The 16,726-nt window shown below is 37.1% G+C and overlaps 1 protein-coding gene across 5 annotated transcripts in view; it reads left to right on the top strand.

Moving 5' to 3' along the window:
* Nucleotides 1-16,726, top strand: part of HACE1 (HECT domain and ankyrin repeat containing E3 ubiquitin protein ligase 1) — a 50,980-nt gene that overhangs the window by 22,251 nt on the left and 12,003 nt on the right. For all 5 annotated transcript variants that reach the window (XM_025165501.2, XM_007426347.4, XM_025165503.2 and 2 more), the window contains 7 exons: nucleotides 1,445-1,513; nucleotides 2,058-2,145; nucleotides 5,162-5,273; nucleotides 5,361-5,458; nucleotides 7,400-7,487; nucleotides 8,613-8,762; nucleotides 9,451-9,647. In XM_025165501.2, coding sequence (XP_025021269.1) covers nucleotides 1,445-1,513; nucleotides 2,058-2,145; nucleotides 5,162-5,273; nucleotides 5,361-5,458; nucleotides 7,400-7,487; nucleotides 8,613-8,762; nucleotides 9,451-9,647 — 802 coding nt within the window. The remainder of the gene's footprint in view (nucleotides 1-1,444; nucleotides 1,514-2,057; nucleotides 2,146-5,161; nucleotides 5,274-5,360; nucleotides 5,459-7,399; nucleotides 7,488-8,612; nucleotides 8,763-9,450; nucleotides 9,648-16,726) is intronic.

Raw genomic sequence — 16,726 nt, 5'->3', positions numbered from 1 at the left:
GCTGTAAATTTCAGGGCAGTTAATGTTCAAGCATACAGTACGTACATGGTTTGAGTTTCTTACTGTTTTACTATTTTTAAAATTATCTTTTAATATTGCACAACACCCAGAGATTTATGGAATTGTGTGGCTTTTGAAATCCAATAAATAAATAAATAGTTGTAAGCATTTTTTTTTTTTTGGCTCTTTGGCATGTAAATATTGTATTTCACAGAGAACAGGAATCTTTGAGGAAAGGATGTCAGTGAGTAATTTAAAATTTGCACTTGATGTGTATCAAGTACTTGCTTTTAAAAGTAGAAAAAGCTGCCTTTAGTGAAAGTTCTTACTTAGTTTCATAATAAATAAATAAATATAAATAAATAAGCAAATGAAAGGCACATCAAGATAGTAAGTTGATTGCTGAGTTCTATCTTAACCCAAGGAAATGTAGGTTCTTTTTCATTCTCATATTTTGGGAGAAAGCTGAGCAAGTTTCTTGCTCAACCTGTTATCAGAGAGGCAAGAGCACGACAATACACCTAGTTAAATAGTCAATCTGTGAATACTGAGATGTCTGAAATCTCTATTTCTGTGCCGTGACCAGAGCACATGTATAATTAGATATGATTCCAGCAGAACTCTAGAGAATTACCATAAATAAATTTTAACCTACAGAGGAATTTACAGTTTCTCATTTATTTATTTGGGAATGGGCATAATTGTCAGGAGGCAGGCAGAATAGGAAAATTGTGAAGAACGATTGCAAACTAATAGGACTCTCTGAACATCGTAGCCAGTGGAGTGATGCCATAGAGCAGTGTTTCTCAACCTTAGCAACTTTAAAACATATGGACTTCAACTCCCAGAATTCCCCAGCCAGCCATGCTTAAAGTTGCCAAGGTTGAGAAACACTGCCATAGAGAATATACTCATTTAGTGTTCCTCCAAAGAGCTCTTATGACCACATGGAGTTAACACTGGTTAGGTTCACATGCCACTAGGCCATGGTTGTTTTTACTATACTTTGTGTATACATCATAGTGGCTTGGTTCACACACCACAGTGGACCAAACCAAACAAATTATGGGCAAGTTCAGTATATCAATTCAGCCTTTGTATTATCACAGTAATCCTGCATGGTAGGCTGAATTTTAAAATAACAGCTTGTACGAGGTATGTTCAAATTAGATGGTTAGATTGTTGAAGGTGTTCCTTTTGCACTTCCATAGCTGAGTGCTTTTTAAACTTTTTTTTCCCATCTGCATTCCTAAATTTGAGTTTGTGCATGTTTTTAAACTATCCCTTTAAAAGCATTTATGGGTAAAATGTTTAATATAGAGCAAGTGATCGTAATGAAGCTGATTCAAAGTAGTCTTTTTTAATATCTTGGAAAGAAAACATTACAATGAATTATTATTTTTAGACTGGATACTTTGTTAAACTGTTTGGACTTTTGTTGCAGAATGACATCTCCTCGCTTCATAGAGTTTGTCTGCAAGCACGACAATGTTCTTAAATGCTTTGTAAACCGGTACGTCACCAGAAATTCACATGCTTCACAAATTGTGTGTAGCATCTGTTAAAGTAGTTATAGTATCTAGCTGGAATGCTTATCTGATTCTTAAGAGCGTGGAAACATTTTTATTCTTTTAAAACTTTTTTTAAAAGCTTCCAGAAGGATGTTAAAAATCGTCTCATGAACCACTGAAGATTGGGAGCAAAGTAGTCAGCATGGACTACTGTCCCATCTATTCTTGTGCTCATGGAATAAAAGCCTGTGAAGTCAGAGGCTTCTTCTGAGTTCCTATTGTTTTATGTGGGTGAAACATTTGAGCAATTCTGAGTGTTGCTCTGTTGGAATACATCCAACTCAGAATGTTGCAACAGAACTTTTTCAACGGAGCTGTTTAATTTTGAGTTTGACGCATGTTTCTTATTCATGCATGCTCCTTCTTAGACTTAAATATTCAGGTTGACTGTAGTTCTTGCATTTAAAACAACTAATGTCTGCTTCTGAGTTTGTCCATATTCCACCTGAATCAGTGAGCTAAATTTCATTTTACTTGTTTTTCCAGAAATCCCGAAATTATATTTGATCACTTCCATTTCCTTCTTGAGTGTCCTGAACTTATGTCCAGATTTATGCACATCATAAAAGCACAGGTAAATATTCAGAGTGTAATTCCCCTCTCCATCCAAGTCCTGCTGTGTGGCCTCATAGCGGTGGGGGTGCTCCTGGGAGAGATGAATGAAGAACACCATGACTGTACACCAAGAGTATTTACTTCCAGGAAGGTCACCAGGGAATAAAGGACATCTCAGCTGCCCAGCTAAAGGAAGCAGACACCTATAATAGGCATCAGCGATATAGGAAGATGCTGGAGGCAGTGACAATGGTATCAATTCATACTGCGTGGGAGAAGGCAACAGTAAACCGCTCCTGTATTTTTACCAAGAAAACCACATGGATAGAAAATATAAAATGATTGAGGATATAGTGCCAAATGATGGGCCCCTCAGGTCAGATGGCAATCAATATGCTACCGAGGAAGAGCTGAGGTTCTTTAGAATAATAATGGTGTTATGACATGGTTAGATTAAAGCCTTTGTAGTCTATTGGCTGGTTTGCAATGCAGGAAAAGAAAATCTGAAGCTGCAAAGACAGAATGACAGTGGGAATATGGAACACAAGAAGCATGAAAATGGGAAAGCTTAACACAATGAAAGATGAAATGTATCTACTACTCATTGACATAAGTATCAGCAAATTGAGATGGACTGGAATTGGATACTTTCTGTCATAAGAGCACACTGTTTATTTCTCAGGACATGAAAAACAAAGAAGGAATGGCATTGCTTTCATAGTTAAGAATGGTTTAGTGAGAACAGAGGACTAAAATTCAATTAATGACCGAATAATATTAATTAGACTTTATGAACAATCCTTTAATATGAAAATTATCCAAGTTTATACTCTAAACATTGATGCAGGAGAAATTGATGAGTTTGATTATCAAGTTCAATTTGAAATTGACAGAACATGCAAGCAGGATGTGCTGCTTATGGTCAGAGACTGGAAGGCCAAAATTAGAAATAATGAGGAGGAAAATATATGGTTATATTTCCTATATGGCTTAGGAAACCAAAATGAAGAGGAAAATGACTTAACAATTTCTGCCAATCCAGTGATTTCTTAATTGCTAACATAGTCTTCAAACAACCAAAATGTCACCATATACATGGACATCACCAGATGGAATACACAGAAATAAAATGGACTGTCTTATTGGTAGAAGGAGGTAAACAAACTTCGTTATAACGGCAAAGATGTGGCCAGGGGCCAATTGTAGAATAGATCATGAACTGCTAATGTGCAGGTTCCAAGTTAAGCTAAAGTGGAAGTAGAAAGCCAATCAATTACCATGATACGATCTTGAGCATATACACAGTTTTCAAGGAGAACATCCCAAATCACTTTGAAGTTCTTAACTTCATTGATCGGGAAACAGAGGAACTGTGGAATGAATTTAAAGAAGTTGTTAAGGATGAATGTAAAAAGGGACTGCCAAAGTTCAAGAAACTGGATGTCAGAACAATTGGTGGAAATTTCCAAGAAGAGAAGAGAAGCCAAAGCCAAAAAAGAGAAAAATCTCAGGAAGAAACTTAAAGAATTTCAGGGAGCTGTTAGAAGACACAAGAAGTAGTATTGCAACAACAAAGAATAAGCTTCTGGGTTTTATGAAATTCAAAAAGAAATTAAATGGAGGCTTACTTGTGTTTGTTTCACTAATAATGTATATGTAGACCTGGTTTTCTGTAGTACTTTAAATTCTGGAAAACACTTACCAGTTTTTGTGTTTATTTTCCCTGAAACATTTTGAGAGGAACATATGTTAGTCAAGTTCACATAAAACACTAAGCTATAGTTTGATTGTGCATGCTATTTAGTAAACCATGATTAAATAAGCCATGGCTTAATACAGTTGCATACACACTTCTGTAATTTTACAATGCTTTAGTGCAGATATATTTATAGACATAGCACAAGTTTGCATTTCTTTTCCCATGTCTTTATCCAATATTTGATTAACTTTCCAGTGAAGACCAGGCAATATGCATGCTACTTCTCCAGTGTTTTAAAAATAGTCCCTTAAATTAGTTGAGAAATTGTAACTGATCCAAAACAAAGAGAGCTTCACATTTAAGATGGATTTGGATATGGATTTTCTCTAATCTGGCACTATATTGGATTAGAATTTCAGGGGTTTCTGCTTTTCTTTCCATTTTTTATAACATGTATGAACACGTGTTGCATCCTGACTTCATAGAATTCAGTTTTGTTTACTATTGATATATATGTAATATCACACCATGCTTAATGGAAAGAATTCATGCCATGCCAGGTGTGGGAAAGGAACATCTAATCCTGCCTGCTGATGCCTAGTAATTTACAAAGTATGTAACAGTTGCAGCAGTGTTTGTAAAACAAATATTATGACTTAATACTTAAATTATAAGCATAGAATCCATCAGTAACTCCTTTGTGGAAGTGAAACTGTCAATAAAATAGATATTTCCTCTTCTTTAAAGGGGATGGTGCCATGTTTAATTCACTTCAGATAAAGTCTTTACAATCTGACACAAGTGGTCCTCGCCTTATGACCATCCATTTAATGATGGTTTGATGTTATGATGGCGCTGAAAAAAGTGACTTATGACTGGTCCTTGGACTTATGACTGTCGCAGCATCCCCACGGTCACGTGATCAAAATTTGGGCAGTTGGAATCAGCATGTATTTACAATGGTTGCAGCGTCCCTGGGTCACGTGATTGCCATTTGCGAGCTTCCCAGGGGCTTCCAACAAGCAGCGTTAATGGGGGAAGCCGGATTTGCTTAGCAACCATGTGATTCGCTTAACCACTGTGGCAATAAGGCTGTAAAATCAGGTGCAACTCACTTAAGGACTGTATTGCTTAGCAATGGAAGTTCCAGTCCCAATTGTGATCATAAGTTGAGGACTACCTGTATGCTATTAGAATCTCTTCTTCTAAGAAACAAACATTATCCTGAGCTTTTGAATGGAGTTCTGTGGATTCCATCTTCTGTGTCTTAGTGTTCCTACTTCTGATTCTACCCTGTCTCATAAATGAAACATTTGTTCTTGCCTGTTCTCCTTAGCCTTTTAAAGATCGTTGTGAATGGTTTTATGAGCACTTGCATTCTGGACAACCCGACTCTGACATGGTTCATAGGCCTGTCAGTGAAAGTGACATTCTGTTGGTTCACAGAGGTAAGGAACTTCAAATGTATCATATTCTTTATATGAAATGCTTCTGTACTGAATAAAAGTGAGAAATTAATTGTTTTTCATATTTAGATTCTATTTTTAGGAGCAGCTGTGAAGTTGTCTCTAAAGCAAATTGTGTAAAGTTGAAGCAAGGAATTGCTGTACGTTTCCATGGTGAAGAAGGCATGGTGAGTAACGTTATATACTGAATGATGTGTAAAATAGTTTTCAGGAACATTGTTTCTTTAGGATAGAAGTTGTTCAAAAATTGTTATAAAATGTGTGCTAAATGGAGAAGAAAAGCTTCCTTGGCTGTTAAAATGGATCTGAAGCAGATATTTCAAAACACAAAAAGCAAAGTCTAATAATAGAATTATGTGTCACTTCTGACCTCTTATTAGTGTTTCTTTTCAAAGTGATGTATCTGGTGCCAGTGTTTGTTTCTTATTCTGGAGCACTGGGTAGAAAAAAGTAGTTGTTAATTGAGTTTGAGCCATACTTCTCAAGAGGGCTCAGGAGTTCATGGCCTCCATGGCAGGCATGGGACATAGACCTGTCCCAAGTCATCGAAGCCCAGTACACACCGGCAATCACACTTTAGATCTGTTTTTTTGTCTTGAGGCAGTTGTGATGGACATTCAGAGAGCACTGCTATCAGTCTGTTGCCATGGACAGATCATTCTCTGTCCTGTGGCTCAAGGGTGTCACACACATACAGACACACTCCATGGGGAAATGGGGCGTATTTGATTGGCTTGAGGGGTTCCAGAGGGAGCTTGGAGTTCTCCCTGAGGATCTGGTAGGCAATTTGGCTGAAGCCTTAGTCACAGCCTGAAATGGGCAGATGGTAGGTGCATTGCTCCTATGCAGCCTTTCCCTGTGCACCAATCCTGGGGTGCACTTTAATTTACTAAGGAGCTCAGGATGATGAAGTGCCAGAACAGATGCTTGGAGTGCTGCTGAAGAAAGACAAAGAGCAAATCTGACTGAACATGGATAAGAGCTTATATTTGGGATTCTCTTGTGGTGATAAGAGTGACAAAATATGAATATAGGTAGTCCCCAGGTTAAGAATACCTAGTTTAAGGACAACCCATAATTAAGAATGGAGTCTGTTGTAGCAAAATTTGAGTTAAATACACAATGGTTTGAGTTAATTACACAATACTACTTATACAGTATTATACAATAATACTGTTCTGGCTTACATATAAATTCGACTTAAGGACAGACCTTGGGAACGGAACTCGTTCTTAAACTGGGGACTACCTGTATTTCTCTGCCCTTACTGCATCTGCCAATAGTTGCCGGATGGCCATGCTTAAAGTAACGTGTTTTCTGCTGGGCAGGGATGGGCCACAGGAACATCTGCTGGGCCACTATGAATAACATTCTGTCTGGTGGATAAAGTCACTCAGATGTGTTTGGAGTTGGATTTCAACTGGTCAAATCCAATTTATGTGCCTGGAGCATGGTCTTGTGGAGGTATCTGGGCTTGAATTTGAATCTGTGACTCTTGTTGAGGTAGACAGGGCTCTCCAAACTGTGAATTTGGCCACCTGTTTATTAAACCCAGGTCCTTAACCCTAACCCTGGGTTGTCAAGGCTGTGGGGTTTGTGAGTAGGGGGCACCATGTTACAGTGGTCCTCCTTTCTCAGCGGCTGGTTCCAGTTGGTGTTGATGGGGGAAAAGATTGCGTCATTGGTGTGCCTCAAAGCTTGATGCTTTTCTCCCTCCACATCTGTATGAAACTGCTGAGGAGAGGTTATCTGCCAGTTCGGAGTCTGGTATTATTAATATGCAGGTGATATTCAGTTGAACATCTCAACCAATGCCATCTGTCGGGACCCAGGAAGCATTCCTTCTCTATTGTGATGGCTGCCCTATGGAATGTCATCCTTCCAGAGCTTCAACCCTAATGATGTTTTGGAAGTCTTTAAAAACTTTAAAAACTAAGTCGCCCAGTCGTTCTGGAGTTGTGCTAAATCTAATAATACTAATGAAGAAGGATTACCTAGCTTTTAATGAGATTATTATACAAGTTAAAATCCATTTTATACTGATTAACAAACATCTTGGCACATTTCAAAATATGCATATGTAACTCTATATCTGTTTTTGCCTCTAGGGCCAAGGCGTGGTACGTGAATGGTTTGATATCCTTTCCAATGAGATTGTTAACCCAGACTATGCTCTTTTTACTCAGTCAGCTGATGGTATGTTGGTGTCTCTCTTTAGGTTACAATACTTTTAGAGTTCATCTAAAATAGTGAACTGTATCTCTCCCCAGAAATATATTTTTGCTGTAATATTTTTTCTAGAAGTGTGTAAGGTCCAATCCTGATGCATAAAGAAAAGGTTTAAATGCACTCTGGTGGCTAGTTCTATAATTTTTAACTATTGCATGAATAGAACTGGATTTTTCTTAGCTTCTTAGCTTAGCTTTCTGCCGTTTTTTTTTCCACACACCAAAAATGGCTGCTTTCAGGCCTTTAGTTTCAGAATCAAGTTGCAAGACTACTAGCCCAAACTTTAGTTAACTTTTAAAATTTCTTGAGTGGTCATTTCTTCAGACAAAATCAGATGTGATTTTTGCATTGAAAGTCAGAATATTGTATTTTCTAAAGGAATAGTTTCCCCTCTCTGTGTTGAATTTCAGTAATTTTGAAGGTGAAGCTACAGTTACTTTTGCTACTATTGGGATGCTGAAATGGGGCAATCATAATTTGTATAGTGACAAATGAAATTAGAAAATCAACGAAGTCTTTGGTGGCTTCAAATTTTGAATTTTGAGACTCTGTCACCTGTGGAATGCACTGAAGATGTAGGTTTTCATCCTATTATAGATATAAATTAACTATGTCAGAATGTTTATCAGTGCTGATTTGTGAATTCTTCCTAGTTATTTTATTACACATTTAAACTTACCTCAGTCATCCACTGTGAGATATATTTTTGCATCTCATTTACCTATAACCTTTTAACTAGCATTTCCCAGATATGGATCTGCCAACTGAGGATGACCATCCATGCATGTAATGAGGGAACTCTGGTCCACAAAAAATGTACACCATGTTTTTAAAAATTTGTTTTTATTGCTACACCTGGGATGATTTGACATCCAGTGAGTGAAAATCAATTTTTATTTGAAATCAGGATTGTACATCTGAAATATATTTGTTTCCTTCTTTATTGTATTTATTCCTCATGGAAACATAATTTTTATCACTTCATTTTGTACATTATTCTGAATCTCAGAAAACAAATCAAAGGTTTGTATTCTGAAATGACTGATGTTTTAAAAGCCATAAATTGAACTATATTATTATTATTTTTTTAAGGAACAACTTTCCAGCCCAATAGCAACTCTTCTGTGAATCCTGACCACTTGAACTATTTTAGATTTGCTGGACAAATCTTGGGTTTAGCTCTTAACCACAGACAACTAGTCAACATTTACTTCACAAGATCATTTTACAAGCATATTCTTGGTATGATTCTATTAAGATGTTAATGATTTTGTTGAGATGTCTAGTAGATAATACAGCCCCCTAAAAGGGAATTGCGTTATGTTATTTAAGCCTCTTCTACACTCTGTCACTGTGCTTAATGAGAGCTTCAGCATTGGTAGAAAAGCAACAATACATATATTTTTTAAAAAAGCTTTAGGCTTGCACTGTAACTATAATAGTAGGTAAGCATCTGACGATGCCAATTAGCATTTATATAGTGCTTTAACAAACACTTTTCACCTAAAAATATTTACGTAGGTATTACAGCAGCTGGGCTAGTTAGCTAATGTCATGAACACGGTACAAATGGGCTTGGAAGCTGAAAGTGACAGGCTAGCTCTAAAAGCCCCACCTTAAATGAATGGGTTTGAGAGGATTTGCAGGAGGTATTTTCCTGTGTTCTTGCTCTTAACCACAGCAGTAGGATGGGTGTATAATGTAGCTTTAGTTGTCAACTAGTTACAGTCATTTTGTGGTAACAGAGCAGCTTGTAATAAATCAGTTTCCTGAAGGTAATCTGTGTTTTAAGCAGCCGTAACAATTTCCTTTCTTCTTTCACCCTGCGTTATTTCAGAAAGTCTGTAGAGGGCAGACATTTACCATGAATGAAACCATTCCAGCGAAGCAGGTCCTAGATGAACTGAGTTTTGTTTGCATTGTCTCCAAGGTATTCCTGTAAACTATCAGGATGTGGCATCTATTGATCCAGAGTATGCAAAGAATTTGCAGTGGATTCTAGATAATGATATCAATGACTTGGGGTTAGAACTGACCTTCTCTGTGGAAACAGATGTATTTGGAGCAATGGAAGAAGTGCCTTTGAAGCCTGGTGGTGCAAGCATAATTGTCACGCAGGAAAACAAAGTGAGTCATGTGGGATTGTTGGTCTGTGGTGATTCTGAAAGGTAGCCCCTTCAGCTGGCAAACTAACTGCAAAATAGGGTCTGTGTAGCAATTTCCATTGCTGGTTTGTTTTGGCTTTCATTGAAAAACATGAAAACAAAAACATACTCCAGCCTTCTTTTGCAGGTCAGCCACAGGGGTTATTGTTGCATGTTGGAGGACTGAACATGGCACTGAATTGTCCCAGATGAAACAGTGGAGGGATTGAGTTCAAGTCAACATGTTGTGCTCTGATATGTAGACTTGTTAAATTAGAGCACTGAGCTAAAGCCACTTGAACGTAATTCCTGTAATGGAGTAAACTTTTACTATTACATTCAATGAAGCTGTAAATAACAATATATAATTTGAAAAGATATTAGATAGTAAATAATATGATGAAACAGAATTACAGAATGATTCATATTCTTCCCTCCTTCCTACTAAAAGGAAAACAACCACACGGTTTTTGTGCTGTTTAAGCAAGCCAAATCCATCTCTTTGTTGATGCTTATTTCCACACGAAGGCCGACTGAGACATTTTGTGCAATGCAATACGTAGTTTACAGTCCCTAAATATATATTACAATGTTGTTGCTCTGTTCATCAGGTCTTATTAGCCGTTTCTGTAATGGGAAGCCAAAAGAGTTTTGCAGACTTATTATGCCAACCAGAACTTGTTCAGGTGTCCTGCTATCCTGAGTGCTAACCCTCTGAGCGCTCCGGATAACTTCCAACCTTATCCCTCCTCTGACGTCACTGTAACTATGAAACTTTTATTTTCATATGATATTGTTAGCTTTTTAAAGTTCTTTGGAAACTTGTTTAGGTTTTTTTATTTGTGCCTTCAAGTCAGTGTTGACTCCTGGTGACTGCCTGGACTAGACCCTGCAGTTTTCTTGGCAAGATTTCAGAAGTGGTTTGCCATTGCCCATTTCCTAGGGCTGAAAGAGAGTGACTGGCTGAAAGTCACCTAGCTGGTTTTGTGCTTAAGGCAGGACTAGAACTGGCGGTCTCCTGGTTTCTAGCCTGATGCCTTAACCACTACACCAAACTGGTTCTCTTTAGTGTAGTAGAAAGAAATAATTACAAAATTATTAGCAGAGGTCATCTGATGTCCACATTAGAAGGTGAGATTTGGGGTATTCTCAGTACTTTGGTTCTTGCATTCATGATCAAGTATTCTGGAAAATGCATAAAGTAATGCCATCTGCATTGATTTCAGTGGCAAGGGCCTTGCTCAAAAACTTTGATCATCTTCAGTTTTCAGTAGAAATGTATCAGATCTACTACTAGAATTGTATATGCATCTCTTCCTGTCTACGTTTATTTCAGGTTCCCCCAATCCCATTGTATTTCTAGCAGCAAGATGCATACAATACAATCTGAATTCAGTGGGTCAAAATTAGAACAAGCTTTGTTTAGATTAGCGCCATGTAACGATATGGAACAAGTTAATATTAACTAATTTAAACCCCTGTAGACTTCAGTGAGTCTAATTTAAGATTGACTAATCTGGATCCAGGCTTACTCTTCATGAGAAAAATGTATAGTAAAACAGACATTTCATTTTTACTTTATTAAGGATGTATAGAAAATGTATGGTTTTGAACAGTGTAGATGGGGAAATATTAAACATAACTAACACAATTATATTTCTATAAGCTTTTTAAGGCAATGTACTTTGCACCACTATGAGGTATTTGCAAAAGATCTTTCACTGTCTGCTGTTTTTAAACACCTTTTTCCATTTTGTCTTTCATGTATAAACCGCATCTTGTTAGAATAACCAACTGTCATGTTAGTTGGTGACCACTTGGTGTCACTTCATTTTTATTTTCTCACTTTTAGCACTTTCCTAATGTCACAAGCATTTATTGTTTGTGTATTTTGTAAGTTGATCTTGATCATTGTGGGTGATTTATGGGAGCCAGTTCCATATTCTGCACGTTATGCATGGAAGTATACGTCCAGGGCATTAAGAACTGTGTTGGAATAGGTGTATGGGAGAAGAAGCAAATCCCAAGGGTGCTTCTGATTGTTTATGTGAAGGTTTGTGAGAAGAAATAAAAGAAAGCATCAGCCACAACTAGAATTCAAAGTTGTCCTTATCTTCTAAATGTTTTGCTTATTTGTAATTACTCGAGTAAGTGAAAAACTGGAATTCTAATTGAAAGATGAGTAGGCATTTCTTTATTCCTGCATACTTTCATTAAACTACGGATTTGAAAAGAAAAATCACCTCTTCCTTATCACATGTCTCCTTACTTTCCCCATCTTTATTGGTTTAAGGCTTATAGTCAAGGACAAGTTATTGAAGGAACCTTGAAATATCTTTAGTGCTGGTTTGATTCTGAGGGAAATGTTACTTGATTTATGTGGTTAGAGTGATATAATTTTCAAACATTTCCATTGCAATACATAACTATAAATAGCTGTTTCCCCTGTAAAATGGGGACATCGGCATAGAGATACTCTATCTTCTTTGACATTTTTTTTAATATTGTAGCTGTTGCCTCATGAGGGACAGCTAGCTATTTTTACCATAGCTGAAAAATCTCAAATTATACTGACAAAAAGCTAGAGCAAGTACATAGATGAATTTTGTATATTTGGTAGAATATTTACTAAAAATGAGGAAACTGATGTAGAACTTTTAAGATGTGCAAATATTGGTAGAAGGTTGTGGGTAATATGTGATGTCTTGAGAGGGATGAATGTTTGCTGAAAGAAGCAAAAAATGACAGTATGTAAGAACGTGGTTCAGCTTCCTTTGGAAGTGAGAGTTGGGTATGACAGGAGAAACATAAAAGTAAGTTGCCGTCTGAATTGCTTCCTTGAGATGTGTGTGTTGTAAAGCAAGAAGAGATAGGGCAAGAATATATGATTGCTGAATGAATCTGGACTGAATACCAAAGAAATGAGTGACCTGAAGGGATGATTTAGATGGTTTGATCATATAGAGAGAATGAACGAGAATCAAATTGTAACAAGGAGGAGGAGCAAGAGTGAATGGACCGAGAAGAAGGGGAGACAGACAAAACTGTCACTGGGTGGAGTTGAGATCCTGGAAAAGAAAAAGGTAAAAAGTTTTTACATGATTTCACACATGCAGTACTGTTTTTTCTGAATTAACTTGAGATTCAAGTACATTAGATTTGAAACCCAAGTTAAATCCTCCCGTTTCATGGCATCTCCATGTAATGAAACTGAAATAAATAATGCTTTGTGAGCAGTTAAGTATTTCTGAGCAGTGCAGAAAGCTGTAGTCTTCTCCAAGATGGGGAGGAATGTGGGGAACACAGAGTAGTCTGTTATGAACTCTTCAGCAAAAGAGCTTTGGAGGAAAGATGTTGAATCCTTTGCCTGGAAATATAATTTAATTCTGGAGAAAATAAAAATGTATTGGCACATTTTGTAAAGTCTTTTTTTTGAAGTAGAATTTTAGACTAGCACCAAGATCCCCATATCTAATTTTCCAAAATTTGTCAGGCTTCTTATGGGTTACTACCTGTACAGAATCTGCAGATTTCATAGACTCTCTACCAAAAATAGAGGAAAATAATGAAACTTATTTTATTCCCAAATCAGTGCTATTGTGCTATTGCACAAGGCACATTATCTGTGTGCACCCTCAGATGGTGCAACAGTATTCCCTAATTCTGAGTTCACGTTCTTTTTCTAGCCTTGGATATAATTTAAATGTGACTTGTGGCAATAAATTTGTTCTTGTGCTATTGCCTACATATCCTATCTGCCAGAAAAAAAGGAGGATCGATTACAATTGTAGAAGTTAATTATGGAGATTTACTTTTAATGTTTAGATTGCAGAAGCAGAGGCTCCTATATTCTTCTACTAGTACAATCCAATTGAATATGCTGAATGTATTGAAAAGGCCATCTTGAACATATTAATATAATTTTTCTTAATTCTTTTATTTGTTCCACTTCTTTCCATTTCATTTAGAACTTGAATAATAAGTTCTGGACAATAGCTTTTTTATACATAGGTTATTCTGTAAAGCTCCACATATTCTGATTATACAATAGAAATAACAATGCCATCATTCTATGCGTGTAGCAAGTGCTTAGATACAGAGAACACTAAAGCACATGTAGTATAATTCTGCTTGCTGCTAGTAAACCTACTGTATTTGATTGCACTGGCAGCAGAAAAGAGCTTTGCAGATGGAATGAGGGTCCAAATTTATTAGACATAGGTGATTGTTCTGCTCATATCAGAGAAGAATTAGGTGTTGATTTTTGAAAAATCCTATTCTGGTTTAGCCTACTCTGAGAAGAGATCATGTGTTTACCAGTCAACTGTGAAGAGCAAGATGAAGGGGGCAAGACTGAAGTTTGAGGTTTGTAGAATCAAGGTCAGGGAATATCTGCTTACTTGGCCAGATATATTGCAGAAGGTGTGGAAGGATGCCTTTATGTGTTATTTTTGATAGTTTCTGGAAAATATGTGAGGTGTTAAATGATTGAAGGAATGAAGGTGATGTCTCTGTCTTCAAAAAGGGGGAAAAGAAGGATCTAGTAAACTGTACATCACCCAGGAAAGTTTCTAGAGAACTTAATGAAATGACAACTCTGTAAACACCCTGAAAAATAATGATATGATTATTAGAAATCAGTGTGGATTTGTCAAAAACACATCAAAGAGATACATGAAAAACAAAATCAGTTATATCTTGAATGTTATCAGCATGATGAATTTTCAAACCAGAAAGTGACTATGATTTTTCTTGATCCAGAGAAAGATTCTGATAACTTGGAATGGTCTTTCATGCTTGCAGTTTTGAAAAGGATGAATTATAGTTCTATTTTTTTTACATGTATGTAAAGAGAAAACAGTAAATAGTTGTTATCACAGTAGTATACTCAGTATACACAGCAGTATTCTGAGGAAGATAGGACAAAATTGTCCTCTCTCTCCTTCCTTATCTTTATTGGTATTAGATCCATTGGCACTGAAAATAAGTCAAGAAATAAAATTTTAGGAATTAAATTAGCAACACAAAAACACACACTGAAATTATAAGCTTATAATGTTGTACTTACAGTTACCCAAAGGATTTTTTTAGTGTTGGTAGTGGAATATATATAGGGGTGTGCTATATCAGGTTTTCAGATCAACAATAAAACTCAAATGCTGACTTAAACAGAGGGGAAAAGGCAAAATATATTCCTAAAAACATTACTGCAAAAAAGATGAAATATTCATGAATTTATTTGATGAAAATTAATGAAGACTGTTATAAAAATAATTATTTGGAAGAATATAATGGTAGACATTTCAGAGTGGAAGCAATTGAAGTTGTCTTGGTTAGGAAGAATTGATTGCAGCTGTTAAAATGAATGTATATACTACTAAAACTCTAGTGTCTGTAGCCTTCAACTGGGCGAAATGGTGTGTCACAGGGCAACAGTTTTTGAACCAAGGTACCTCAAATGGGCTAACTTACAGAATGCATCCAAAATCCGGGACCCATTACTCCTGTGGGATTGAAATTTGGGAAATTTGTGGCTGCTTCAGCATGGCTGTGCTGCTGCGCCACTTTGGTCAGCCCAGGTCATATGATCGTCATGGGGGTATTCTCCACCTATTTACCACCTCCCTTTGTACCCTGCGCCCAATACCCAGGTGGCAAGGCCTGACAGGCAAGTGGCAATTGGCTGCTTTGGAAACGAGGCAGAAATTTGAAATCTCTTAACGGTTGTGGGTGTTGAAGGAAGGATGAGGAAGTGACTTGGATGCCTGCTGGAGAGAGAGGGCTGGCTGGGGAGCACTGGTGGTCAACGGGTGAGCCTTCTTCCTCCCTTGAAGGAGGGGTCCCTTGGGGATACACTGGAATGGGGAGCAAAGGTGCAGTTTTCCTCATGGTCCACAGCTCCCTTTGTTCCACCTACCCCCAGCAAAGTGTCAGGTAGTTCCTCTGGTCAGAGGAGGAGGAGGAGGAGGAGGAGGAGCAGGCTTCACAGGGGCTCTCCTGAAGGTCATGAGGGGAGGGCAAATGGTGCAAGCCTATATTATATGTGGAAATGGAGGGAGGGAGGGAGGGAAGATTTCTGACACTCCCTGCCAGCTTCCCACAAGGAAAGTTAGTGGGGAAGCCAGCAGCAAGTCGCTCATACTCCCACTGGGTTTTTTTGCCCTTGGTCCTTCTCTTTCTCTGTTTAGGTAAGGAAATATCTCTGAAATGATGACCCAAACCTCCAAACAGCTAGGTGGATTGGCAAGCTCCAAACCTTGTATTGCCAAGCTAGCTGCTTAACTTGAATCAAAGTGATCTTATTTCCTTATGGCTCAGACGCCTTTATAGAGGAAGTAAGGAAGATCCAGATGGTCTAGATAAATATGTCTGCATTGATACAAATAGTTTATAAGAGAACATGGAATAAGAAGCAGCATATTGAAAGTTGGGATAAATACAGAAAAAGAATCAGTCCAGATTTGTTCCCTCTTGCTTTTTAATACATTTAACATTTATTAACTGTTTATTCTCATGTTGAGAACAGCACAAAGAACTTTGCTCAGTGGAGAAATAATTTGTGTAGATTGCAAGATTTGATTATTAAGACAAGATAAAATCTTTTGAGACTCTTGCAATGACCTAGTCTCCCTAACTGATTTCAGTATTTTTAAATAAGTAGTACAGTATTAACAGAACAGCAGAAACAAAGGGGAATACATAAGAGACTTCACTGAATTTGTAAGTTTGGAGCATTACTGGGCCTTATTTACAAATTGTTGACAACAGTTTAACTGAACAAGTTAAAGGATGTATGATTAAATGGATACAGAATTTAGATATAGTGATAGATATGCAACAATGGGAATTTCAATAGAAGAGCATCAAATTTATACTGAATATACTTAGAGAAAAATGGCATAAGATGTTTTATCGCTGGTATATTACTTAAGTTCTGATAACTAAAATAGACATTTAATCTTCTGAAAATTGTTGGAAATGTAATGATCAGGCCAGATCATTCTTTCCTATTTGTTGGCAATGCTGTAAGGCTCAACAATTCTGAAAAAATGTTTTATACCA

Source organism: Python bivittatus, unplaced genomic scaffold, assembly GCF_059951505.1.
Source record: "Python bivittatus isolate LINGU-HERP-01145 unplaced genomic scaffold, Pbiv_v1 ctg000020_np1212, whole genome shotgun sequence".
Classification (NCBI taxonomy): Eukaryota; Metazoa; Chordata; class Lepidosauria; order Squamata; family Pythonidae; genus Python; species Python bivittatus.
The sequence above is the reverse complement of the archived record's forward strand: the minus strand, read 5'-3'. Positions and strand labels throughout refer to the sequence as shown.